The sequence below is a fragment of the Calliphora vicina genome, chromosome 5 (assembly GCF_958450345.1).
Source record: "Calliphora vicina chromosome 5, idCalVici1.1, whole genome shotgun sequence".
NCBI lineage: Eukaryota > Metazoa > Arthropoda > Insecta > Diptera > Calliphoridae > Calliphora > Calliphora vicina.
The window spans coordinates 8,393,591-8,418,245 of NC_088784.1; the positions used below are offsets into that span (position 1 = coordinate 8,393,591).

General features: G+C 30.8%; 5 protein-coding genes across 5 annotated transcripts; 3 read left to right on the forward strand and 2 right to left on the reverse strand.

Moving 5' to 3' along the window:
• Window positions 1-371: 371 nt before the first annotated feature.
• LOC135959902 (alpha-tocopherol transfer protein-like) lies at window positions 372-1,482 on the reverse strand. The gene is made up of 3 exons (XM_065511039.1): window positions 1,139-1,482; window positions 702-1,074; window positions 372-640 (listed from the first exon to the last, which is right to left on the reverse strand). The coding sequence occupies exons 1-3, from the start codon at window positions 1,438-1,440 to the stop codon at window positions 383-385; spliced, it is 933 nt and encodes a 310-aa protein (XP_065367111.1). The 5' UTR covers window positions 1,441-1,482; the 3' UTR covers window positions 372-382.
• A 3,670-nt stretch (window positions 1,483-5,152) lies between these two features.
• LOC135959903 (alpha-tocopherol transfer protein-like) lies at window positions 5,153-6,327 on the forward strand. Its single transcript, XM_065511040.1, has 3 exons — window positions 5,153-5,508; window positions 5,567-5,939; window positions 6,006-6,327. Exons 1-3 carry the CDS (start codon window positions 5,207-5,209, stop codon window positions 6,261-6,263), a joined length of 933 nt encoding a protein of 310 aa, XP_065367112.1. The 5' UTR covers window positions 5,153-5,206; the 3' UTR covers window positions 6,264-6,327.
• Window positions 6,328-8,857: 2,530 nt separating this feature from the next.
• Window positions 8,858-9,973, forward strand: LOC135959901 (alpha-tocopherol transfer protein-like). Its single transcript, XM_065511038.1, has 2 exons — window positions 8,858-9,554; window positions 9,629-9,973. The coding sequence occupies exons 1-2, from the start codon at window positions 8,880-8,882 to the stop codon at window positions 9,887-9,889; spliced, it is 936 nt and encodes a 311-aa protein (XP_065367110.1). The 5' UTR covers window positions 8,858-8,879; the 3' UTR covers window positions 9,890-9,973.
• A 2,337-nt stretch (window positions 9,974-12,310) lies between these two features.
• On the forward strand, window positions 12,311-16,815 carry Aldh (Aldehyde dehydrogenase). Its single transcript, XM_065511037.1, has 4 exons — window positions 12,311-12,556; window positions 15,167-15,315; window positions 15,376-15,472; window positions 15,533-16,815. The coding sequence occupies exons 1-4, from the start codon at window positions 12,416-12,418 to the stop codon at window positions 16,724-16,726; spliced, it is 1,581 nt and encodes a 526-aa protein (XP_065367109.1). The 5' UTR covers window positions 12,311-12,415; the 3' UTR covers window positions 16,727-16,815.
• LOC135959887 (uncharacterized) lies at window positions 16,072-24,571 on the reverse strand. Its single transcript, XM_065511010.1, has 6 exons — window positions 24,246-24,571; window positions 23,798-24,173; window positions 22,143-22,397; window positions 17,664-17,980; window positions 17,230-17,605; window positions 16,072-17,077 (listed from the first exon to the last, which is right to left on the reverse strand). The coding sequence occupies exons 1-6, from the start codon at window positions 24,545-24,547 to the stop codon at window positions 16,820-16,822; spliced, it is 1,884 nt and encodes a 627-aa protein (XP_065367082.1). The 5' UTR covers window positions 24,548-24,571; the 3' UTR covers window positions 16,072-16,819.
• Between the last annotated feature and the right edge of the window lie 84 nt (window positions 24,572-24,655).

The window sequence follows — 24,655 nt, forward strand, 5'->3', positions numbered from 1 at the left end:
TATTGGCCAGATGTTGGCTGACAAATAAATAATTTAAAAGGTAACATTTTATTATTCCCCATATTGTTAAAATTTCAAATCGGTTCAGCCGTTTTCCGATTTTAGATAAATCGAAAAAAGTGAGCAATGGTTTGATAACTTTTCAAGTGACAATAAAAAATCATAATATGGAATATATAGTAAAATCTAAATGCCATATCTCCGGAACCACTGGGCCGATAAACCATCTACAGACCATCCCCAACGTACTCTGAAATCGGTTGAAATCAATTTTCCGTTTCCGCAGTTAGTGGCGACATCAAAGTGTACACTTCTTTTTAGATATACTTATAGATATAGATAAATTCTAATAAATTTTTACTTAAAAATCATAACTTTTTATTTAATCAACATTCAATTTCCTAAATGAACCTTCCATACCAAAAATATTATCAAAATCAATAGGTTTACCAGGCCTTAAGTGCTCATCGGTACCATAGTTGGCCTCTTCTAGAAAATAATCTCTATACGATAAAATTTTCTGTTCCCATTCCGCAATTAGTTCGGGTATAGAACCATTTTCACCACCATATTCTTTGGGTAAATATTTCAAGGGGATTTTTTCATACATTTTCTCAATATTCGAGCCATAAATAGTCATCTGTAAATAGGTTTCGAAACATCTGTTTAACAGTTTAACAAATATATGATTCAAAACTTACCCTATTCACTTGTTTTTCCGTCATCAGATGCTTGAACACATTAAAAACGGACTCAAAAACAGAGGGGGCATTAATCACATGCGAGGCTTTGGGTCTTAAGGGCATGGCATCTTCGGAATAAACCATTACTTTTTTCATCATACTGGGTGTTACTTTAAAGAAGTGTTGTTTGGTCCAGCCTTTCAAGTCGGATATATGAACAAAACCATTTATAATGGCCACATCATCTTCCCACATAATGATCTCATTATAAGCCTGGGCCACGCGCATTATATCAAGAAAATCATATTTATTAGGATCATAAATGCCATTGCGTACTAGCATAATTCTGGGACCAGTTTCATTTAAGGGTGTAGGCAGCACCACACCAAAACTATTGTAAAATTGTGAAATAAAATTTTTAAACATTTAAGTTAATTTGTTAATAAATTTCTTACCCAATTCTTATAATTTCCTTTATTTTATCATCATCCAAATCTCTTAAAGCAAACAATTCGGGAAATTTTGATCTTAACATATAGTATTTATCAATTTTCGATTTAGCCTTTTCCAAACTATATTTACAGCCCCTCAAAAAGGCCAACAGAAATTGATCATCGGTACGTGCTCTCAAATGGGGCTGTTGATCTATCCAGGTCTTTAGTGTTTGTAAATCATTTTCAATTCTGCTGGGATCTTCATTTAATTCTTCAATGGCCACTTTTTGCAGCCATGGTGGTAATGGACGTATTTTCGACATGGTATTTCCAGTGTTCTTTGATATCTTAACGTCTTGACAACTTTTAGCCAATTGTTATCCATTGTTTTGACGCCAGTTAAACAAAGGTTATTGTTTGTTAATAAATAAATGTAAATTATTTTATAGGGCGCAAATAAATACACAACTATAAAAATAAAAGAATATTTGATAAGGGGTTTCTGTTGGGGGTTTGAAAAACAGGTTGTACGGACTTTAAATTGAGTTACAATTGCAATCATTACTTGAAAGATAAATAAAAGTAGCTAGAGTTATTAGGCATGCTATTGAATAGTAGGTTTATATCTCTCTATATAGATCCACTAAGAAGGAATTTTTTAAATTCAAATGTAAAAAGGGTAAATTTTGAAACCATATATCTTCTAAATTAAAACAGATAAAAATACATTTAAAATGCGTCTTCCATTTAAAACAAGAGCAAATATGTGCTTGATACTATTTGCAAATTCGAACCTTTTAGGGTAAAAAGCGGGTGAAAACTGAATTTTGGTACGTTTTTAAACATTTATTAAACCAATGAAAATAAAAACAAATTCATCGCATGCTTTATTTATATTTAGTACTTTTTGGAAATTCGATCACTTAAGATGTTAACAATGTATTTATTTTTGGTACTTTTATTCTAAGATATTATTTTCTATAAATTGACACTACGATACTGAAATTTATTTGAATTTTTTTGAAAGTACCAAAAATAAATAGACTTATATATCTTCTAAGTTAATACAGACAAAAAATAATTACGCTGCGTCTTCATCCATTAAAAAAGAGCAGCCGGGATTTTGGTACTTTTTGGAACTTCGACCCTTTAGGGAAGAAAACAGATAAAAACTGTATTTTGGTACTTTTTTTAGCACCTTATAAACATAGAAATATATTTTAAATCGCATTGTTTATTTATCAAGCAAAATAAATTTGGTTCTTTTTGGAAATTCCACTGCTTAAGGGATAAACATACAGGAAAATAAATTTTATTCTAAATTGTTAAGCCTATTTTGATAAAATGTTTAACATTACTTGCTCCAGTCATACAAAATTAAACCAATAGACTGTTATTTGGAACTGGAGTGCGAAAGCAGAAAACAGTTTGGTACTTTTTTTTAAAACATATCTTTTCTTGAGTACATGAACTCAGATTTGAATCTATTTATATATCTGTATTTGGATATTTCAAATTTGTCGGGAGTTAAAGAGGGAAATTGGTACTTTTTCTACTTAAGGTACTTTTTTAATGCCTTAAATTATTTAAATTGCTGATATGCTTCTGAGTGAATCAAGGATAGGGATATTAATGGTATTAAGGTACTATTTGTATTTTCTGTAATAATGGGCCTGAGTGGGAACCTATGGGGGTGAATTTGTGGGACTTTTTCGTAATTCTAATGGTACTTTTGAAATAATTTATCATAATGAACCTGGAATTAGGTACATTTAGTCCTGAATGTGTTATAACTAGGGTATTCATTCGACTAATGATCGTTCGATTAATCGAATAATTTCTTACGAATAATTATTCGAACAATTTAAAAATGGACATAAAACATAAAACGGATAAATGTTCACATATATTTAAATTTATTAAATTGCTTAAAATTTTTCATAATTTCAAATTTAAATAAGTACCCAATAAGCATTTTTACTGGAATTCAAGTTGAAAGCAAGTGTAATTCAAGCCTTGAATTATAGTCAAGCAATTGAATTACAGGAATTCCCGGGAATTGTTAAATAATAATTAAGTCAAAAACCAATAAAGTTTTTTCAATAAGAAAGTAAGTATACAATATTTTTGTGGTTGTTCAAATTTAACTATTTTAAGGAGTTTATAATATATAGTGGTATTTGAATAGACATGTTACACTGTAGTTTTAATCCTTCCAAATTTAATAATGTCAATAATCTTAGAAAGATTTATAAGGTGCGACTACGATAAATCATAGGCCCCACAAATTTAAATAAGTACCCAATAAGCATTTTTACTGGAATTCAAGTTGAAAGCAAGTGTAATTCAAGCCTTGAATTATAGTCAAGCAATTGAATTACAGTTGTATAACACTTTATTTCAATAGCATTCTCCAGTAAAAAGGAAACATAAATTTAAGCCATATGTTTTTTGTTTGAAAAATAAATAAATTTTCAAATATTTTTCATGTCTAAAGTATAATTACATTTGCATTCAAGTCAAATTCCAACAAAATGTTCAAGTGCTTGAATTTTTGGGGCTTTGGTGCTTACTGGGTAATAATGACTCACAAAAATTGTATTGTATTGTGGAGTTGAAATTCGACAAATAACTAAAGACAAAGGGACTTTCGATCACTGTAGATGAGTGTTCCGATAGCTCATTCTATAAATATATAAATATTACTGCATGAAGTTACAATTCTAAAAACAAATCTTTAAAAATTTTTAACTTAGGACTTGAACCAATGAAAATAAAAGGTACGGAATAAAAATAGTGATATTGAGGATGACATTGAAATAGATGATGGCCATGATCTTAAATGTTTTGTAGATTGTTCGGGAGTTAATCTGATCAGAATATTTCTGTTGAATATTTAATGATGGACTTTGTTTTCGAATGTTTTTTAACATTATCAATATTTGAATTGTTAACTTTAACGTTATTTTTTGTTTTTCTTTTCTTTAAAATATTAAAAAACCGAAATCCAAACTTCATTCTTTACTTTTTTAAAAAAATTTAAATTATTCGAATAATTCGATTAATTTTAAACGTGTGATCGAATTATTCGAACAAGTTAAAATCTCTTATTCGAATTATTCGTTTTATTCGAAGAAAAATCGAATAATTCGAATACCCTACTTATAATCTTATTCGCTTATCCAGGCGCGGATCCAGGTCAACCATTTGGGGAGTGGGTGGTGTGCTCTTGGTGACATAAATTTAAATTTATATTACATTTTTCGTTTTTTCCTTTTTTATATTAAAACATCTCGGTTTTGAGAGGAAAATTTTCCATTTATATAAAGGAACTTTTTGGATTTTCTCTAGTATTGTAGCTAGAAACATGAAATTAAGCATATATCGTACTGACTGATAATCTAAGGGGGGACTTTGTGGATCGTTTTTTAATCCTAAAATAATATATCGTAATGAACCCTGGGGGAGGGGGTTGTATAATTTCCTTTATACACCCCCCTGGATCCACGCCTGAGTTTGTCTAATGGAACTTTTTGGATAAAACGGAAATTTTTTAATTACATTTTTTCTTATTCTAATGACTTTTTGAATATTTTATAATAATGGACCTAGAATTGTGAAATTAGCACACATGATCCTGAATGAGTTAGAATCCACGAAGGGGGACTTAATGGATATTTTTGAATTGTATATGATATAGTTGAAGTATGAATCAGGTTGGACTTAAAGTACTTTTCCTTTTGTATATGGACTTTAGTTTTTGAAAGCTAGAAATATAAAATTTGATGCTAACAAATTCAGTATTGTATATTTACAATTAAATTGTTGCATATATGTAGCGCACTACCAGAACCATTATAACACAACATTCTCTTAATATTTTTATTGGTAAAACTGACTATTTTTTAAATATAAAGTTCTTATCGTATATTTGAAGGTGTTATAGTCTATACATATTATGCTTATCAATATTTAGCACTTAAATTTCCCTGAACTTCACACACATCTCTTTTTCTAAGCAGTTTTTTATTAAAAGCTGAATAAAGCAGTTAACTTTTAAATAAATTGTTAATAATTTAAAACAAAATTATGGCCAAGGTACGACCCTTACCACCGAATCTACAAAAAGTTGCCATTGAAGAACTAAATGAGGATCCCAAGCGTTTGGAGGCCGACATTGAATCCCTAAAAACCTGGATCAAACAGCAACCTCATTTAAACGCACGCACCGATGATCAATTTTTGTTGGCATTTTTGCGCGGCTGTAAATTCAGTTTGGAAAAGGCCAAATCTAAAATAGATAAATATTATACATTGAGATCAAAATTTCCGGAATTTTTTACCTTGGGAGATGTCAACGATCCTAAGTACCAAGAAATTGTTAGATTGGGGTAGGTAGGTTTTCGAATAATGAATAATATTTCTACTAATAACAAAAACCATTATTAGTGTGGGCTTGGTATTGCCCAAACCCTTAAATGAAGATGGCCCTAGAATTATGCTCATACGTAATGGCATATATGATCCCAAGAAGTATACTCTGCTTGATATAATGCGCGTAGCCCAGGCCTGCAATGACATACTAATGTGGGAGGATGATTATGCCATTGTTAATGGTTTCATACACATCGGTGATTTAAGCGGTTGGACTAAAGAACATTTCTATCAATTCAATCCCAGTCATATGAAGAAAATTACTGTGTATTCCGAAGAAGCCATGCCTTTGAGACCCAAAGCCTCTTTAATGATTAATGTACCCTCTGTATTTGAATCCATATTTAATATGTTAAAGCCCATGATGTCGGAGAAGCAAGTTAATAGAGTGAGTTAACTGTTGGTAGGAAATTTGTAAAATATTTTACTTAAATTTATTTGTTTATAAAATTAGATGACCATCTATGCTTCGAATTATGAGCAAATGTATGAAAAGGTTCCTTTGAAGTATTTGCCCAAAGAATATGGCGGTGAAAATGGTTCGATACCCGAAATAATTGCCGAATGGGAAAAGAAATTCAATGACTATAAGGAGTATTTTACTGAGGATGCCAAATATGGCACCTTAGAACATTTGAGACCCGGCAAACCTATAGATTTTGAAAATCTATTTGGCATGGAAGGTTCATTTAGAAAATTGAATGTGGATTAAGTTTAGTATTGAATAAAGTTATTAATTAAGGTGGTTAGTTTATAACCCCCTGTCTATACTTGACAAATATTTATCATAACTATTAATGACGTTTGTTGTCAAGACAAAGTTGTCTGTGCAAAAGCACTAACAATTATATCAATAATACTAATAAATGGAGACTATACCTGATAATTTTTTATCTTGACAACCATTTTGATGTTTATCATGATACAAATTTATCAGGTATAGACAGGGGGTAATTTGTTTTAGATATTCTATTTAATTATTGTATCTTCAATTATTTTTAAACAATTCATAATAAATAGTTCGTGTCTAAAAAATATTATTAATTCCAGCCGAACGAAAACTTTGTATAAAGTTCTTCTTAGTTTATTCGTCTTGGGTATGTTGTATCTAGGATTCTTAATTTCCTAATCGGGAAATAATAAAGAAATCTTCGGAATTCCCGGGAATTGTTAAATAATAATTAAGTCAAAAACCAATAAAGTTTTTTCAATAAGAAAGTAAGTATACAATATTTTTGTGGTTGTTCAAATTTAACTATTTTAAGGAGTTTATAATATATAGTGGTATTTGAATAGACATGTTACACTGTAGTTTTAATCCTTCCAAATTTAATAATGTCAATAATCTTAGAAAGATTTATAAGGTGCGACTACGATAAATCATAGGCCCCACAAATTTTTATTTTTTTAATTACGTTAGCTTTCAAAATTATGATTTTATAAATCATTATTTAAAACTTTTCAAAAAAATCCAACATGGACTTTCAAAAAAATAGCTAAAGATCTGATGGTTCTTCGTCACACTATTAAACAGTAAAGGGATGACTTGAACTTTGAAAGGAAACCTGGATCAGGAGGAAAAAAAGGTCTAACAGAATAGCAACTCGTAAAGATAAATGCTCTGATTCATTTTTTGAGCAGAGCTAAAGCTAATGCTGGATTTATGTCGTATAAAGTTCAGAAAGTTCCGGAATGCAATTCGGTAAAGAACTTGGAATCAAAAGAACGAACGAAAAAATTTAGGTAAAATTTAGATGGATGATGAAATTTATGTGTTGGATTATTTTCACAACTTCCGGGTGAAGATTTTTATATGGCTGATGGACGAGGTAATGATCAAGAACAATACCGGACAAAAACACAAACAAAATTCCCTTGTGTGGCAAGTAGAGGTGCCAAACGGGGAATCCCGTTCCCGAAAATACCGGGGTTTTCTAAATCCCGAAAATACCGGGGTTTTCTAAATCCCGAAATACGGGATTTTTTAATTTGAAATCCCGGGGTTTTCCAAATCCCGTTTTTCGAGTGGGGCTCTACCAAATCAATTCAGTCATTTTTGATGGAGTGTGTACAAAAACGGATTTTACCTTTTTTAAAACACCACAGAGTGCCTCCATATTTTTGACCCGATTTGGCATCATGCCACTATGGAAAAAAGCCACTTGAGTGGTATTCAAACACTAGTGTCAATTTCGTACCACGGGAGGCAAATCCACCCAACTGTCCAGAACTTCGGCCTCTGGAAATGTATTGGGCTCTTGTAAAAGAAAGTGGTTAAAGTGCTTGCCTACAAAACCAAGCACCCCAGGTTCGATCCCTGGCAGAGGACGAAAAATGTTCATCATGGTTTTCGAGTTTTTAAAAATTAACACCCTCTAACCAATCCATCCAAGAAGCCCCCTGACCACTCCTCCCACTGGAAAAGAGGATAACATCATGGTAAAGGTCAGGTGGGAATCAAAGATTAGCAAAATTCCTCACCACTACACCAAATACACAGAGGGCCTTGTTTCTAGGCAACAACAGATGGCAGCCCAATTATCCTAGACCAGCTACAGGAGACCAATCATCAACTTAGCTGGAACAACAACCGATTAACGAAACTGATACAAGGCAAATATAACAACAGACTGGATCTTATGCGCAAGTTTATTCAGCAGGAATGAACTCTCGAACTATTTTGTTCTGAGAAAAAATCCTCAACACCTAAACTGATTAGTCATAAAAATATCAATATTATTAAAATACAATATGCTACAAATTTTTGATATAAACTAAATTCAAAACTAAAAAATATTAACAAATATCTAAGTGTAAAGCAATAATCATCAATAAATACACATATATTGGAAACTCTCCTGAAAGACCAAAGACCTAACTCAGTTGTCAAAAACCTTATTGGTGAAATGTGTTAGTAAACATATTATTAGTAAAACACTAGCAAATGTGATTATTTAGAGTAATATTTTTGTTTGAGTTTTGTTTCTAGTTTCCGCTCTAATTCTATTTCTCTATGGCAATAACTATTGGTGGAAACCTTTTAAAAACAAGCCATATTTTATTGAAAATAAAAAGTTATTTAGATAAAATATTGTATATCTATAAACAATGTTGTTTAAATAAAGTGAGTTTAGTGTTTCTTCTAAAGTAATCTTATCAATATTATATATATTTATATCAAATGCCCTATCGAAAATAGCGATTAGTTTAAACAAATAGAAAAAAATCGTTAAATTCATTATCAATATTCACGTTTTCTATACAACTGAAAGTACAATTTATTTTCAAACAAAACCAACATTCAAAAGATTGCACTGAAACAGTTAAAATGTCCAAAATTAGACCTTTACCGCCGGTTCTCCAAAAAATAGCCATCGGAGAACTAAATGAAGATCCCTCACGTATTGATGCCGATATAGAAACTCTCAGAACATGGATACAACAACAACCCCATCTGAGAGCCCGCACAGATGATCAATTTCTAGTGGCATTTTTGCGCGGCTGTAAGTATAGTTTGGAAAAGGCTAAATCGAAAATAGATAAATTCTATACATTGCGCTCCAAATACCCCGAGTTATTTACCCTAAAAGGTATGGATGATGAGAAAATAAAGGAGTACCTAAAACTGGGAGTGGCAGTAGCATTACCCACACCCCTTAATGAAACTGGTCCACGTTTAATGTTGATGCGCAGTGGCAGCTATAATCCCAGTGAATATGATTTTGTTGAAATTATGCGTGTATATCAGGCTGCCTGTGAAATTTCACTAATGGAAGATGACAATCTTATTGTGAGTGGTTACACGCATATAATGGATTTGACCGATTGGTCTAAAGAGCATTTTTTTCAAATGAACTTCAATGTAATGAAAAAGTTGACAGTGTTCTCGGAAGAAGCGGTACCTATAAGGCCCAAAGGTTTTATAGCTATTAATTCTCCTTCCATATTTGAGGGTTTCTATAATCTAGTCAAGCCCATGATGTCGGAGAAACAAGTTAAACGTGTAAGTTTTTGGTTTGCCATCTAAAATAATACATATATGTAATTTTAATAAATTTGAAACTATATAAATTTCAGAGTGTTATCTATGGCACAAATTATGAGAAAATGTTTGAAACAATACCTTTAAAATATTTACCCAAGGAATATGGTGGTGAAAATGGTTCAATACCCGAATTAATTGCTGATTTCGAAAGGAAATTTATGGAATATAGAGACTACTTTAGAGAAAGCGAAACTAAATATGGCTCTGATGAATCTTTGAGACCGGGTAAGCCAATTGATTTTGAAAATCTATTTGGCATGGAGGGTTCGTTTAGGAAATTGAATGTGGATTAAGTGTTTATATTTAATTTATAAAATTAAACCTAGGTTTGTAAATACACATTTTGAAATAGTATAATAATGTAAAGGATAAGAAATGCTTATTTGTTATAGAGTCTTTAATATACGAATAAAAAATTATTTAAAATATTAATAAATCTTTAAAATTTTAGCAAAAATATTTTATTTTAAAAATAAGAAAAAAAATTACTCAAAATAATCACACATACGACTGTTGTTTTTGTTTTCACAAAGTGGTTTTTACTAATACATTCTCCCAACTTAGATTTTTGATAACTGAATTAGGTCTTTGACAGTTGATAATCTCTGGTGGCCATTTTGTTTTGGCGGCGTTTGTAAAATCGGTTGTTTATTATTCAGACACTCATGCACACTGTTCGCAAATTCAGATGAATATATGCAGAAGATTCATTAAAAATTACACCGCTTGGAACCGCGAGGTGTACTCCACCATCTTATGATATCCTATGTTTGGTTATGGATCAATTCTTTATAATTTTTGTGATATAATTTATGTTACAATACACATAGTACACCATTTCCAATTGTATTTCAGATGTTTCCAGTTGAATTTCAGAAATTTCCATTTATATTTCAGAATATTCCAATTATATTTCAGAAGTTTCCATTTATATTTCAGAACTTTCTAATTCTATTTCAGAACTTTTTAATTGTATTTCAGAAATTTCCATTTGTATTTCAGAAGTTTAAATTTATACTGAAAAAGTTTCTAATTGTATTTCAGAATTTTCCAATTATATTTCAGAAATTCCTCTTTGTATTTCAGAAATTTCTATTGGAACTGCTATTAGAATTTTCTGAAAATTTCTGAAATACAAATTCAAAATTCTGAAATACAATTAGAAATTTCTTAAATACAAATTGGAAATTCAAAAATATAATTGGAAATTTCTGAAATTGAATTAGAAAATTCCGAAATATAATTGGAAATTTCTGAAACACAATTACAAACTTCTGAAATACAATTGGAAATGGTGTAGTTCTGAATCGTAGAGAAATAAACATAGACCGGAAACTAGAAAAAAACAAACAAAAATATTACTCAAAATAATCACACATACAGAGTTGTCAAACCGGTTTTCGAATTATTCGAAAAACCGTGTTTTTTCTAATTTTCCGGTTTTTTTAAACCGGTTTTTACAAAAGGACGGTTTTCTAGTTATTCGACAAACCGGTTTTTTTGTCTCGAATTATTCGACAAAATCGAATATGTTTTAAAATTTATTTTAAGATTTTATGCGATTATTTTTAATAAATTTAATACAAGAAGTAAGAGAGCAATATTCGGCTATGCCGAATCTTATATACCTTTCACCAAATTATACTTAAAAATAGTTTTTTATTTTTTTTAAAAAGTTTTTTTTTAATTTTTTATTTTTAAAAAACCTTTTTTGGGGAAAAATAATTTCGGACAAAAAAATTCAAAAAAATTTTTTTCCGATTTTGACCCTTGTAGGGTCCAACTTACTATGGCCTTATACATATGTATATGTCGTTGCACAGGTCTTTGAAATATCTATCATTAGATATCTATTGTTTATATTAATAATTTAGTAATCCAGATATGGATCAAAAATGGAGGTTGTCCTGGTTTTTTCCTTATATCTCAGCCATTTGTGGATCGATTTTCTCGATTTTAAATAGCAATCGAGCCGGAAGAATTCCCGATATATTGATATATGAATACGTATGTAAGTTATTTGGGGGCCACGAAAAGTTGATTTCCAAATGGTGGCGGACAGACGGACATGGCAATATCGACTTCACTATCTATAACGATCCAGAATATAAATATATACTTTGTGGGGTCGCAAATGAAAAATGTAGAAATTACAAGCCAATTGACAAAAAAGGCTAAAACCCGGTTATTCGAACCGGTTTTTGATAGAAAAAACCGAAAACCGGTTTTTAAAAATTATGCTTTTTCGAATTATTCGAAAACCGGTTTTTAGAATATGTCGAATATTTGACAACTCTACACACATACGAGTGTTGTTTTTGTTTTAACATATTTTTTTTTACTAATACATTCTCAGCACATAGGTTTTTGACAACTGAGTTAGGTCTTTGACAATAGAGTTACCGATCTATGTGCATTTATCTATGTTCTGAATTTATTCTTGAAACCAAATTCTATGTTTCAATTTACATACATATATTTTAATGTAAAGAACCTACATTAAGTACTAAATTGTAGAGTAAATTAAATGCAAAACAACCACCTATTCTCTAATTTGTTTACCATAAATTTTAAATTTAACGGTTCTTATTGTGAAATTCAAATAAAGCTTTTATCTGTCAGTCAAAGCTTTTTGTGTATTGTTTTTGATGACTGTCAAATTTTCCAATCTAAACAGATGTTTTATTTCTTTTTGTGTAGTTACTCAGCAGACGTTTGGCAAATCGTTTGCAACGCAATTTCTTTTTTTTCTTTTAATTCGATTAATTAAATTTAGTTATTTAATAGAAATATTTTAAAAAAAAAAATTGAAAAAAACCATGTTGCGCTTATTAAAAAACACAAATGTCTTGAAAAATTCTGGAAGAATTTTGGCAAATAATTTGCAAAGCGCAAATGCTGCCGCCAACTTTGCTTCCATGCCAGAGCCAAAAACTAATCCAGAGATTCTTTATACCGGGGTAAGTACCATTGAACATTAAACATATTGTATAATTGCAAAAAAAGATAATTATTTATTGGTTATTCTTAAAGTGTATTTAATGCTTCCATATCAATCTTCTTAAACAGTCGAGATATGAAAAGCATACAAACGGCAAGTCAGCTTGTGTTTATGACCTTGAAGTAGAATCACTCTCTATTTTGCTGATCGAATTTGGCAAATAAATCCCTAGATTTTGCATGACTTTGTTGCTGTTTCTTTGTTTGCCACCAAAAAAGCCGGCAATAACAAATTTCTGTTGTCTTGGGCAGAAAATAAAGAATGAAACAGATTTGGAAAAAAAACCGGTGTGCGCGTAGCTGAGATCAGGTTGCCAGATATACATATATTTCCGGTGTCCCCAAATAGGATTAAAAATATTCCCAAAATTCACAAATTTATTTTATTCTTAAAAAATATATAAAGTTTGGATACCAATTCGAAACGGTTAAAAGGTTGATTATTTTGGTAATGGTATTTTAACGGTAACGCTAGGTTAGCAGTAATGGTATTTGCTGTAATTGCGGTAACATCATTTTAATGATAACGGTAAATTCATCCTGTATAAATAAAATAAAATTTACAAAAATTTTAAAATCAAGAATAACAACAAGACTGGCATGATTGGTTAAAGCACTCATTATCAGCTTTTTGAGGTTGAGTGGATGACAGACAGTTGTTTGTTTGTTTATCAACAATTTTGCTTAGTAATTTAATTAAATTACATACATACAAATATTCATGCATGTTTGGAAAGTAGTTAAAATTTGCAATAAAAAGCCGACAATAACAAAATTTATAATAATTTTGGGATGAATTAAGCCGATTAAAATAAAATCGAGTGATCGTATCTTGATCACGCATTTAATCTTTATCAGCTTCTGGGGTTTTGTAAATGACAGATACATAGTTAGTGCTTTTTATTAATAAACAATCCCAGCAGTTAAGCAAGTAGTCAATGTATCCCTTATAGACAGTAATTGTTACTAATGTCTGATTATTAGCTTGACTCCAATGTGAATCCAATGCGTTGAATACTTCGCACCAGCTATCAGACAGTCTCATTGTAACTAAAAAGCTTCAATTGACCCACTGCTTAGGACATACACGTGTTAGTTACTAGTTATGTAACTAGTGGTCACCGTAAATGAATAGAATCTCTAGTTCGGGTCAGTCTCCTAGAACTGCCGGCATTGTTGCTGATGTATTTTAATTAAAATATAGGGAAAATTGTCTATCTGGAATGTAATTTAATACGTTGTTACAATATTTTTTTTTAAAGTACATTTGTATGTGTAGAATTATTGTTTACAATTCTATTTTTATAGCTAATCAATTCAATCTTTAATCATTTAAAGAAATGCATATGTATTTTCTTTTTACAGAATTACGCAATAATTATTTGTTTATTTAAATTTTTAACATTATCTGTGTTATGCATATTATTTAACTAAATAAAAAAAAACTGTTATACACAAATTTTTCCATAGAAAAAACTGTTATACATAAATTTTTTATAGAAAATCGGTTTTACACACATTTGTCTATAGAAAAGACTGTTGTACACAAGTTTTTCTATAGAAAATACTGTTATACGCAAATTTTTCTACAGAAAAAATGTTATACATACACAAAATTTTGTATAAAACTAAAATAAAGATTTTGATAATGAAATTTGGAGAATTACAAATTATTACAAACAAATATCAATTCCACATAGAAAACTGAAAGTGGTTTTATTCCTATAGAATTTTTCTGAAGATAGAAATATACCTAATCTCAAACCTTCAAGCTTTCCAAAGCGAAATAAATTCAGCCAGATAACAAACCCAAACCCCATGAATAGAAAATATAAAATGTTAAAAAAGCTGTTATGGAAATAAATAAAAATAAAAAAATGTCCCTAATGTTAGATTAAACATAGTTTTAAAATAATCAGTTAATTTCAATAATTTCAACGCAAAATAAAAGCAGAAAAACTGACAAATCAAACGTTTCAATTATATTGCAAAGTTGGTCCGAATTATCGACCAAACCCAAAAGTTTTAATATAAAATAGGAAAAATAGAAAAATAAATTCAAATTTATTTCCCCACCAGATGGTTGAGCTGGATCTGCGACTGTCTGAATCGATATATTTCCGCTATGGTCCAATTTAGGTTGTTATTTAAAATCGAGAAAATCGGCCCACAAAAGGCTGAGATATAAGCAAACTTTTTTCCACATTTTTTTTTTCGCCAAAATCTTTTTTTGCCGAATTTTTTTCACCGAAATTGTGTTTAACAAAAATAGTTTTTAATATTTATCTTAATGCATACTTTGGTGAAGGGTATATAAGATTCGCCACAGACTATTTTCGTAATTTTTCCAATATGATTAAGAAAATATGGTAGTCGAACAATTTACAAAATATTTCCGAAATTTTGTTTGACCACTAGTCTACTTTTATTTCCGTTGGGGTTAGGAAGCTGACGCGAAAATTATCTTTAACTCAAATTTGTCAAAAACTTCAAAGTCATAAACACACAGCATTTTTCAAGCTCAAATTCTTAGCAAGTATTTTTATACAAATGTTAAATCCTCGTTTTAGCTTTTCATCAACAATGAATGGCACAAAAGTAAATCGGGTAAAACCTTTGAGACCATTAATCCCACTACTGAAAAGGCCATAGCCGAAATCCAATGTGCCGGCAAAGAAGATGTTGATTTGGCGGTCAAAGCTGCCAGAGCTGCTTTTAAGTAAGTGAAATGAAGTTACAAATAAATCAAATCTAATAATTTTAAATTATCCTCAAATAGATTGGGTTCTCCCTGGCGTCGTATGGATGCTTCCAGAAGGGGTGAATTATTATATCGTTTGGCTGATTTATTGGAACGTGATCAGGTGTACATGGCGGTAGGTTTTATTTTGTTATTTTTAATTTACATATAAAATTAATTTGTCTTATTTGCATAGAGTTTGGAAACTTTGGATAATGGCAAACCCTATGCCATGTCTTACAATGTTGACTTGCCCATGGCTATTAAGAATTTGCGTTACTTTGCCGGCTGGGCCGATAAGAATCATGGCAAAACCATACCCATGGATGGAGATTTCATGGGCTATACCCGCCACGAACCTGTAGGTGTGTGCGCTCAAATCATTCCCTGGAATTTCCCCATACTTATGATGGCCTGGAAATTGGGTCCCGCATTGGCCACTGGCAATTGTATTGTTTTGAAGCCCGCTGAACAGACCAGCTTGACTGCTTTGTATTTTGCCCAATTGGTTAAGGAAGCTGGCTTCCCCGAGGGTGTGGTCAATGTTTTGCCAGGATTTGGTGATGCCGGTGGTGCTTTGTCCAATCATTTGGATGTTGATAAGGTGGCTTTCACAGGCTCCACTGAGGTGGGCAAATTGATCCAACAGGCTTCCGGTAAGACCAATTTGAAGCGCGTGACCTTGGAGTTGGGCGGCAAAAGTCCCAATATTGTTTTGGCCGACAGTGATATGGATTATGCTGTGGAAACTTCTCATTTCGGTTTGTTCTTCAATATGGGTCAATGCTGCTGTGCTGGTTCACGCACCTTTGTGGAGGATAAAATCTACGATGAGTTTGTAGAGCGCAGCGCTGAAAGAGCCAAGAAACGTACTGTGGGCAATCCCTTCGATTTGAATGTGGAACAGGGTCCCCAGGTAAATGAAGAACAAATGGAAAAGATTTTGGGTTTGATTAATACCGGCAAAAAACAAGGTGCCAAATTGGTGGCTGGCGGCAATCGTCCCCAAGGTTTGCCCGGCTACTTCGTGGAGCCCACTGTATTTGCTGATGTCAACGATGACATGACCATTGCCCGTGAGGAAATCTTTGGTCCCGTCCAGCAAATCATACGTTTCAAGAAATTGGATGAGGTCATTGAGAGAGCTAACAATTCCGATTATGGTTTGGCGGCCGCTGTATTCTCCAAGGATATCGATAAGGTGAACTATGTTGTGCAAGGCTTGAGAGCCGGTACCGTATGGGTTAATACCTACAATGCCCTTTGCGCCCAGGTGCCCTTCGGTGGCTATAAAATGTCCGGCCATGGTCGTGAAAATGGTGAATATGCTTTGCAAAACTACACCGAAGTTAAGAGTGTTATTGTTAAGTTGGCCCAAAAGAACTCATAAGTATGTGGTGGGGTTTATTAATTTTTAAGCTGTGTAATCCCAATGTTATATTAAACGTTAAATAAAATTTTTAATTTTTTTTATATGAATTTTTTAATCTACATTTAATTTACGAAATGTTCCCTGTGTACCAAATACATTATCATAATTTATAATTTTGTTAACACGTAGTTGTTCATCTACCCGATATTTAAGATCTTCCATGAAATATTCATGATGCTTGGCAAAATTTCTGGTTATTTCTTGGGTTAATTCATCTAGCGAACCATTTTCACCACCCAATTCTTGGGGTAAATATTTTTGGGGGATGTGTTCGTATAATGATGCCAAATTGCTGCCGTGTGCGAACATCTGCAAGGGAAAGAATAAGATAAATTGGATTTAGAGCTGAAATTTACAAAGATTTTCAGATGCATTCTTTAAATCGTTACTGACAGATATGTCTGTCTAAAATTTTAATTTAGTGCAATTTTGCAGATTTCAATCAGTTTCTCTGGACTTACCCTTTCTTGCTGCTTCAACGGCAGCAATGGTTTCAACATATTAAACACCTTTTCAAAACCCACCGGCATATTAATTATATGTATGGCTCTCTGACGCAATGGAACAGCATCTTCAGCAAATGTGGACATTTTCTTGACAACTGTCGGCGTCATTTGCAGCATATGAGCGGCACTATAATCGGTCATATCTAAAATTTGCACATAACCACAAATCACACAATAATCATCCTCCCACATGCAAATCTCCTGCAGAGCATTGGCAATGCACATAACATCGGCAAAAGAAAATGTCTCAGTGGGATAGAGGCCGGTGCGTACATAGAGTATACGAGGACCGGTAACATTCAAGGGATGGGGCAAGGTTATACCCACTCTAAAGTAAATAAAAAGAGAAATTTATGCTTTTGCAATAGAATCAAATGGTTTATACTTGCCCTAAATCAACTAATTCCTTTACTCTTGGATCCTTTACATTTTGTATGGTATAAAAATCGGGATATTTGGTCTTTAAGGTGTAATATCTATCAATTTTCAATTTAGCCTTTTCCATACTAAACTTACAGCCTCTTAAGAAACTTATTAAAAACTGCTCATCTGTACGGGCTTTTAGATGAGTTTGCTTTGCCAGCCATTCTTTGAAATCTTTAAGATCTTGTGGCACTCTTTCGGGTACTTCATTTAGTTCCTCACAGGCTATTTGTTGTAGTTCCTTTGTTAGAGGTCTAATATTAGTCATTGTGTCCACTTTACACTGCATTCAAGTTTTAAATCAAAAACATATAATTTCTTTTTCAAACTGTTGTATTTATGAAAGGCGATTAGATTAAACTAAAATCATTGTATTTCTATTCTATACTCTTTCACTTTTAGTTGATAATTTCTTTAAAATATTTCCCAGCATTTTTTTTGGATGAAGCTTTTATAGACTTTATTGTGAGTGCAGCAATATTGCAAATAAATAATATTTTTTCAATTAATTTAAACTCAAATTCAAATATATAATTGTTGTTGTTTTAGATTAATTGATTTGATCATCAGACTTATGAACTTGCACCTAGAGGGGAAGTTTATCTATTCCCTAAGTAAGAAAATGTACTCAAACTGTTTTAATGAGTGTAAATCAAGTAAGAGATTTATATACGGCTGTGCCGAATCTTATATACACTTCAGCAAGGTACAGTTTAAGATAAAGATTGAAACAAATGTTTAAGTAAAGCAAGTAAGAAAGTATGGTCGGTCAAGCCCGACCATATAATACCCTACATTAAGTAAAAGAGCAAAAACATTTTTCTTTTAAAATTTCAATAATTTATATTTTTGAGTGATTTTCGGAGGTGGACCTTTTATGGGGGCTATGACCAATTATGGACCGATCATCATGGAATTAGGTCGTGTGATTTGTGTCTATATGAAAGTTTACTATGTTGAATTTTGTGAGTATACCTACATTTTTAAGCGATATATGCACGTTAAAGTGATTTTCGGAAGCGGGTCTATATGGGAGCTATGACTAATTATAGACCGATCGTAACAAAATTTGGTGACATGAATTTTATATACATAAAACTTATTTGGAGCGCAATTTGTGGAGATACATTTATAAATTAAATATTTATGACCGATAAAGTCCAATTTCGGAAGGACATTTGTATGGGGGCTAGGTGAAATAATGGACCGATTTCAATAGGCTTGGTCCTTGGGCCGAAAAAATAATATGTACCAAATTTGATCGAAATATTTTCAAAATTGCGACCTGTACTCTGCGCACAAGGTTTACATGGACAGCCAGCCGACCAGACGGACGGACGGACGGACATCGTTTAATCGACTCAGAAAGTGATTCTAAGTCGATCGGTATATAGTTTAAAGTAGAAAAATCTTTAAAATCTCCCCTCCTCTCTCATCAACAAACACAAGCCTTGCGCTAGTAAACTTGACGTGTGTGAACCAGCCCTAACAAAATACTTAAGAAACTTTTTATCTATTAACAAAAATAATTTTGCAAATAAATGATGATTAAATGATTTCTAAAGAAAGCATTTCAACATACTGTATTGTAATCAATTATTGCAAATTTAAGAAGTTTAAATAAATATGTAGTATCTCAAATTTTTAATACTTTTGAGTGTAACTCGTTTGAAAAACTGAAACGATTACTTCCGTTGGGTACCATTCTCTGTAAGTGCATTGATTGAGGCACTATTTATCTAAATACCTACTTCGACTGCAAGTCATATATGGGCAATTCCACAAGAATGACAACCACGACTGAAAAATTTAAAAGTTTTTTTCAAGTTGATTTGAATAGGAGAAAACAATAATGTGTTACTTATGGATGACAACCGAACTTTAGTTGCGTACATTTCTGGTTGGCAATTTCGCAACAGAAATAATATCTGCCAGTTGCCACCCATAATCGACCCATAAAATGTTACTATCAGGCCTGTCACTCATTTTGTTCGGAATAGTTTCAATTCCTTAGTTACAAGTGGTTTCATTCCTAAAGAAATTTTCGTTTTAATTTTTCTGAAGAATTCTGAGGCAGGTCTGTATATTTAATCTATGAATTTTTAATTTTATAAAAGGTTTATAAAACAGAATTTTCATACAAAATTAGTTTTATAAACCTGTAATAAATTTAAAAATTGATTATGAATAAGGCCTTGAATTTTTTTAATTTAATAATTCGGCTAAGATAGTGGCAAAAACTAACCGTCTGTCTGTTGAAATCAATTTTCTGAAGACCCCTGATGTCTTCGGGATCCAAATCTTCAATAATTCTGTCAGACATGCTTTCGAGAAGTTTGCTATTTAAAATCTACAAAATCGGTCCACAAATGGCAGAGATATGAGGAAAAAACCAGGACAACCTCGATTTTTTACCTATATCTGGATTACTAAGTCATTAATATAGACAATATGGATATCTAACGTATATAAGACTATAGTAAGTTGGACCTACTATGGGTCAAATCGGAAAAAATATTTTTTAATCCGAATTTTTTTTTTTCAACAAAAAATTTTTTAATTAATATAGACAATATGGATATGTAATGATAGATATTTCAAAGACCTTTGAAATTGGAAAAAATATTTTTTAAGCCGATTTTTTTTTCACCAAAAAAAAAATTTAAAAAACAAACAAAAAATTTTTAAATTTAAAAAAAACAATTCGAAAAATTATTTTTTCCAAAAAAAATTAAAAAACTGAAAAAAAAATTTTATTCACATAAAAATATTTAAATTTTTTATTTTGAAGTATAATTTGGTGAACGGTATAAAAGATTCGGCACAGCCGAATATATCTTATTTGTTTATTATAAAATTGTATAAATATTCACCCTTATCGTGGTTGGCGTAAACGTCTTACGCCAACGACTGTTTCGTACTAGATTAAAGATAAAATGCAAACTGTTTCTTTAATCTAGTACGAAACTGTCGAAGGCGTATGACGTTTACGCCAACCACGATTAGGGTGATTGTTTTTATTTAACCTTTAAATTTTACACCCTCTCTTCATTTTTTAAAGTTTTATCAAAAAGGCTTGCGAAATAAAGTGCCTGCATTTTTGTTTCAAATAACATTTTGCATTCTTTTTTTAATTTTTTAAATTAAAATTGTTGTATCTTATTGTTAAAAAGCAAATATTAACGAAAAAATGTTTTTTAAAGTAAAATTATAAGATGTAAAATTTACACCACATCTGTGACTATGTCAAAAATTTTCACGTCATAAGTTAAAGGTTAAATATGAAAACATAACACCTCTCACGATTCGAAAATTTACGCATATTTCTACATGTATCTCAAAATTACTTCCGTTTTATGTCACGTGCGATATAACCTTATTGCTTTCGATATTCTGGACAACAATGTTTCGAAAGAACTTATTATTTTTTAAAAATGTAGCACCCTCTGAATGGACCATTACGACAAAATTATTTTTCAGATACATACTCTTATTTTTGCAAAATCTATTCCATCCTATTGGTGTACAAATGTCACGTACGATTACATGGAATTGCCCATATGTATCTACACAGATACTACGTACTAACCTGTTTAATTCTAAAGGCAATATTTAATTATGATTCATTTACGATCACAAATTATAGAGAAACTGTTTTTTTTAATTAAATAAAAACTAAAAAAACTAGTAAAACAAATTAAAAAAAACACTTGTTATAATATTGATCAGCGTCAATGTTATGGCCATTTCTAAGAACAAAATCCATAATGAAATTAAATCAATAAATTAATATTGAAATTAGCTTATCTTTATAATAGGACAAGGCGAATTTATGCAGTTGCGAATTCTGGACTTTCAGTAAAAGATGTATCAGAGAATGTTAAGCTTTTGAATTTGAATAAAGAATTCGCCAATACCTTGATTCACATTCGTATTTTGCATTCGTAAACGAGCAAATACTTATTTGAACGAGCAAGTTTTTATGTAAGGAGTTTGACTTTTGCTCTACAAATCAGCACTTAAGTTGAGGTCTCTGTATATAAATTCGCCTTGTTTATAATGATGATATTCATTAACCAACGAATTTTACTCGATAGTTAAAAAGCATTCGAATTACGAAAGCTAGAATTAGCACCGGATTTTTTTACGTACAACTCAGTTAAACATTAATAGAGTAAAGCTAGCTGCAGAACGTAGTTAAAATAATGACACAATTATTGATTAAATTAAACATTATACAAACAAAATTATAATGCGTAAAATTAAAGCTGAACCAAATCATGTCCATAATTAATGATATAATTAAGAGGCATTTAAATAGAATTGTGAATAATTTTTATTAATAAGCAAACATAATTATAGTTAAAACAATTATTTCACTCAGTAACCTTTCAGTTATGCAGATGCCGTCAATATAAATATTTAATATGTACTGCCATTTCTCAATCCACATCTAATTTACGAAAGGAGCCTCCCAAACCAAACATGCTGTCAAAATCGAGCGGTTTACCAGGTCTCAATAGTTCATTGGTGCCATAGTTAGCATTTTCCTTAAAATATTTCTCATACTCCAACCATTTCTGTTCAAAGTCCTTAAAAAGTTGTGCAATCGTACCATTCTCGCCGCCCAAGTGGCTGGGGAAATATTGTTTGGGTATTATTTTATATAAACTATCATAGTTTTGGCCATTAACAGATATCTGAAAAATAGGGAAAGAAATATTTAGAATTAGTTAATGTAATAATTGGCTTTTGGTAAAAAAAATCTAGTATTATTAAAGACGATTTTAGTAGTAAGTCATAGTAAGTCGGACCTACAATGTGTCCAAAATCGGGAATAATATTTTTTGAACCGGAATTTTTTTTTTCAGAAAAAATTTTTTTTGTTATAAAATTGTTTTTATTAATAAATTAAATTTTTTTTTTAAATAATTAAAAAAAAATTTTGAAAAAAAAATATTTAAAAAAATTGAAAAAAAATATTTTTTAAAAAAAAATTTGCATAAAATTTCTTAACATGCTGATAAAAACTAAATTTTTGTTAATTTTTTTTATTTAAATTTTATTGAATCGAGAGTCGGACCTACAATGTGTCAAAATCGGGAATAATATTTTTTGAACCCGAATTTTTTTCAGAAAAAAATTTTTTTGTCATCAAATTGTTTTCATTAATAAATTTAAATTCTTTTTTAAATAATTAAAAAATATTTAAATTTAAAAAAAATTTGGATACAATTTCTTAACATGCTGATAAAAACTGAATTTTTGATATTTTTTTTTTTAATTTTATAGAATCGAGGGCCTACAATGTGTCAAAATCGGGAATAATATTTTTTGAATCCGAATTTTTTTTTCAGAAAAAAATTTTTTTGTCATCAAATTATTTTCGCTAAAATTAAAAAATAAATTAAAATTTTTTTTAAATAATTAAAAAAAAATTTGGATAAAACTTCTTAACATGCTGATAAATACTGAATTTTTGTTAATTTTTTTTTTAAATTTTATAGAATCGAGAGTCGGACCTACAATGTATCAAAATCGGGAATAATATTTTTTGAACCCGAATTTTTTTTCAGAAAAACATGTTTTTGTCATCAAAATGTTTTCACTAATAAATTTAAATTTTTTTTAAATTAAAAAATTGTGAAAAAAATTATTTAAAAAAAAAAAATTAAGAAAAAATATTTAAAAAAAAATTTTAAAAAAAATTGTATAAAATTGCTTAACATGCTGATAAAAACTGAATTTTTGTTAATTTTTTTTTAAATTTTATAGAATCGAGAGGAGCCACCTCACCACTCATTACGTTAATTTTCATTAACATATCTCCAATCTTTAACGAGCTACCGAATTATGTCGGTCTCTAACATGACATCACTGTACATTTCAAAGTGAAAGTGGTCCCTTTTAAATTTAAAACCGATCTGTAACTCCGAAGAACCTGTCGTGTGACTAGTTCTGTGTCTGTAACATTCCCTTTAATGATTTTAACCACATGATGTTTATCATGAATATTGTAATTTCACACTTCTCAATTTACCTTGCCTGTTAATATCACTGTTTCTGGGTCTTTAATTTCTATATATTTTACCCAACTTACCCTTTCCCTCAGTTTCTCCGACAACAGCGGCAGCACAATGCTCATGACACTGTGGAAAAATACCGGGGTATTTATTAAATGGGCACCTTTTATACGCAGCGGCAAAGATTTCTCATAAAATTGCACAAGTTTGCGCAGAAAAGTTGGGGTATATTTTGAAGCCATATTAATGGTTATATTCTTCAAATCGATAACATAAATAATGCCATTTATGCCGGCATAGGGATCATCCATAATTAAGATTTCGTGCATGGCATTTGTCACCCGATATAAATCATCAAAATCCACCAGACCTTTGGCAACATCTTCCTCAAATTTCATAAAACAAATGCGAGGTCCATGGTCGTTAAGAGGTCGGGGTAAAGGGATACCCAAACTAGAATATAAAAGCAAAGTTTAAAAATTTATATTGCTGTTGTTGAATTATTTATTTTATGTTTGTAATTACCTATAACTCCACATTTTCCTAAATCTAGCTTCATGTATATCGGTAACATTAAAGAAATCCGGAAATTTTGATTTTAAAGTGAAAAATAAATCAATTTTCACTTTGGCCTTTTCCAAACTATATTTACAGCCTCTTAAATATTGTATTAAAAATTGTTCTTCTAATCGGGCATTTAAATGGGGTTGCTGTTCTATCCAAGTTCTCAAGGCCTGCAGGTCGCTGGGTATTCTGTTAGGCTTTTCTGCTAATTCGTTTTCGGCCACTATTTGCAATTCAAGGGGTAAAGATTTTATATTTGCCATATTTGCCGGTTGCGATCATTAAGCAATGAAGTTTAAATTACAACTGATTTTAATAGTTTATGGCTGGATGTATGTAAGTGTATTATAAAAATACATATATTTAATTCA

Coding starts and splice junctions, on each gene's coding strand:
- Aldh (XM_065511037.1), top strand. CDS start 12,416: ATGTTGCGCTTATTAAAAAACACAAATGTCTTGAAAAATTCTGGAAGA. Junction 12,557..15,166: donor CAGAGATTCTTTATACCGGG/GTAAGTACCATT, acceptor TCCTCGTTTTAG/CTTTTCATCAACAATGAATG. Junction 15,473..15,532: donor GTGATCAGGTGTACATGGCG/GTAGGTTTTATT, acceptor TTATTTGCATAG/AGTTTGGAAACTTTGGATAA.
- LOC135959902 (XM_065511039.1), bottom strand. CDS start 1,440: ATGTCGAAAATACGTCCATTACCACCATGGCTGCAAAAAGTGGCCATT. Junction 1,075..1,138: donor AAGGAAATTATAAGAATTGG/GTAAGAAATTTA, acceptor ATTTTACAATAG/TTTTGGTGTGGTGCTGCCTA. Junction 641..701: donor CGGAAAAACAAGTGAATAGG/GTAAGTTTTGAA, acceptor ACCTATTTACAG/ATGACTATTTATGGCTCGAA.
- LOC135959901 (XM_065511038.1), top strand. CDS start 8,880: ATGTCCAAAATTAGACCTTTACCGCCGGTTCTCCAAAAAATAGCCATC. Junction 9,555..9,628: donor CGGAGAAACAAGTTAAACGT/GTAAGTTTTTGG, acceptor TATAAATTTCAG/AGTGTTATCTATGGCACAAA.
- LOC135959887 (XM_065511010.1), bottom strand. CDS start 24,547: ATGGCAAATATAAAATCTTTACCCCTTGAATTGCAAATAGTGGCCGAA. Junction 22,398..23,797: donor CGGAGAAACTGAGGGAAAGG/GTAAGTTGGGTA, acceptor CCTATTTTTCAG/ATATCTGTTAATGGCCAAAA. Junction 17,078..17,229: donor CGTTGAAGCAGCAAGAAAGG/GTAAGTCCAGAG, acceptor TTTCCCTTGCAG/ATGTTCGCACACGGCAGCAA.
- LOC135959903 (XM_065511040.1), top strand. CDS start 5,207: ATGGCCAAGGTACGACCCTTACCACCGAATCTACAAAAAGTTGCCATT. Junction 5,509..5,566: donor CAAGAAATTGTTAGATTGGG/GTAGGTAGGTTT, acceptor AACCATTATTAG/TGTGGGCTTGGTATTGCCCA. Junction 5,940..6,005: donor CGGAGAAGCAAGTTAATAGA/GTGAGTTAACTG, acceptor TTATAAAATTAG/ATGACCATCTATGCTTCGAA.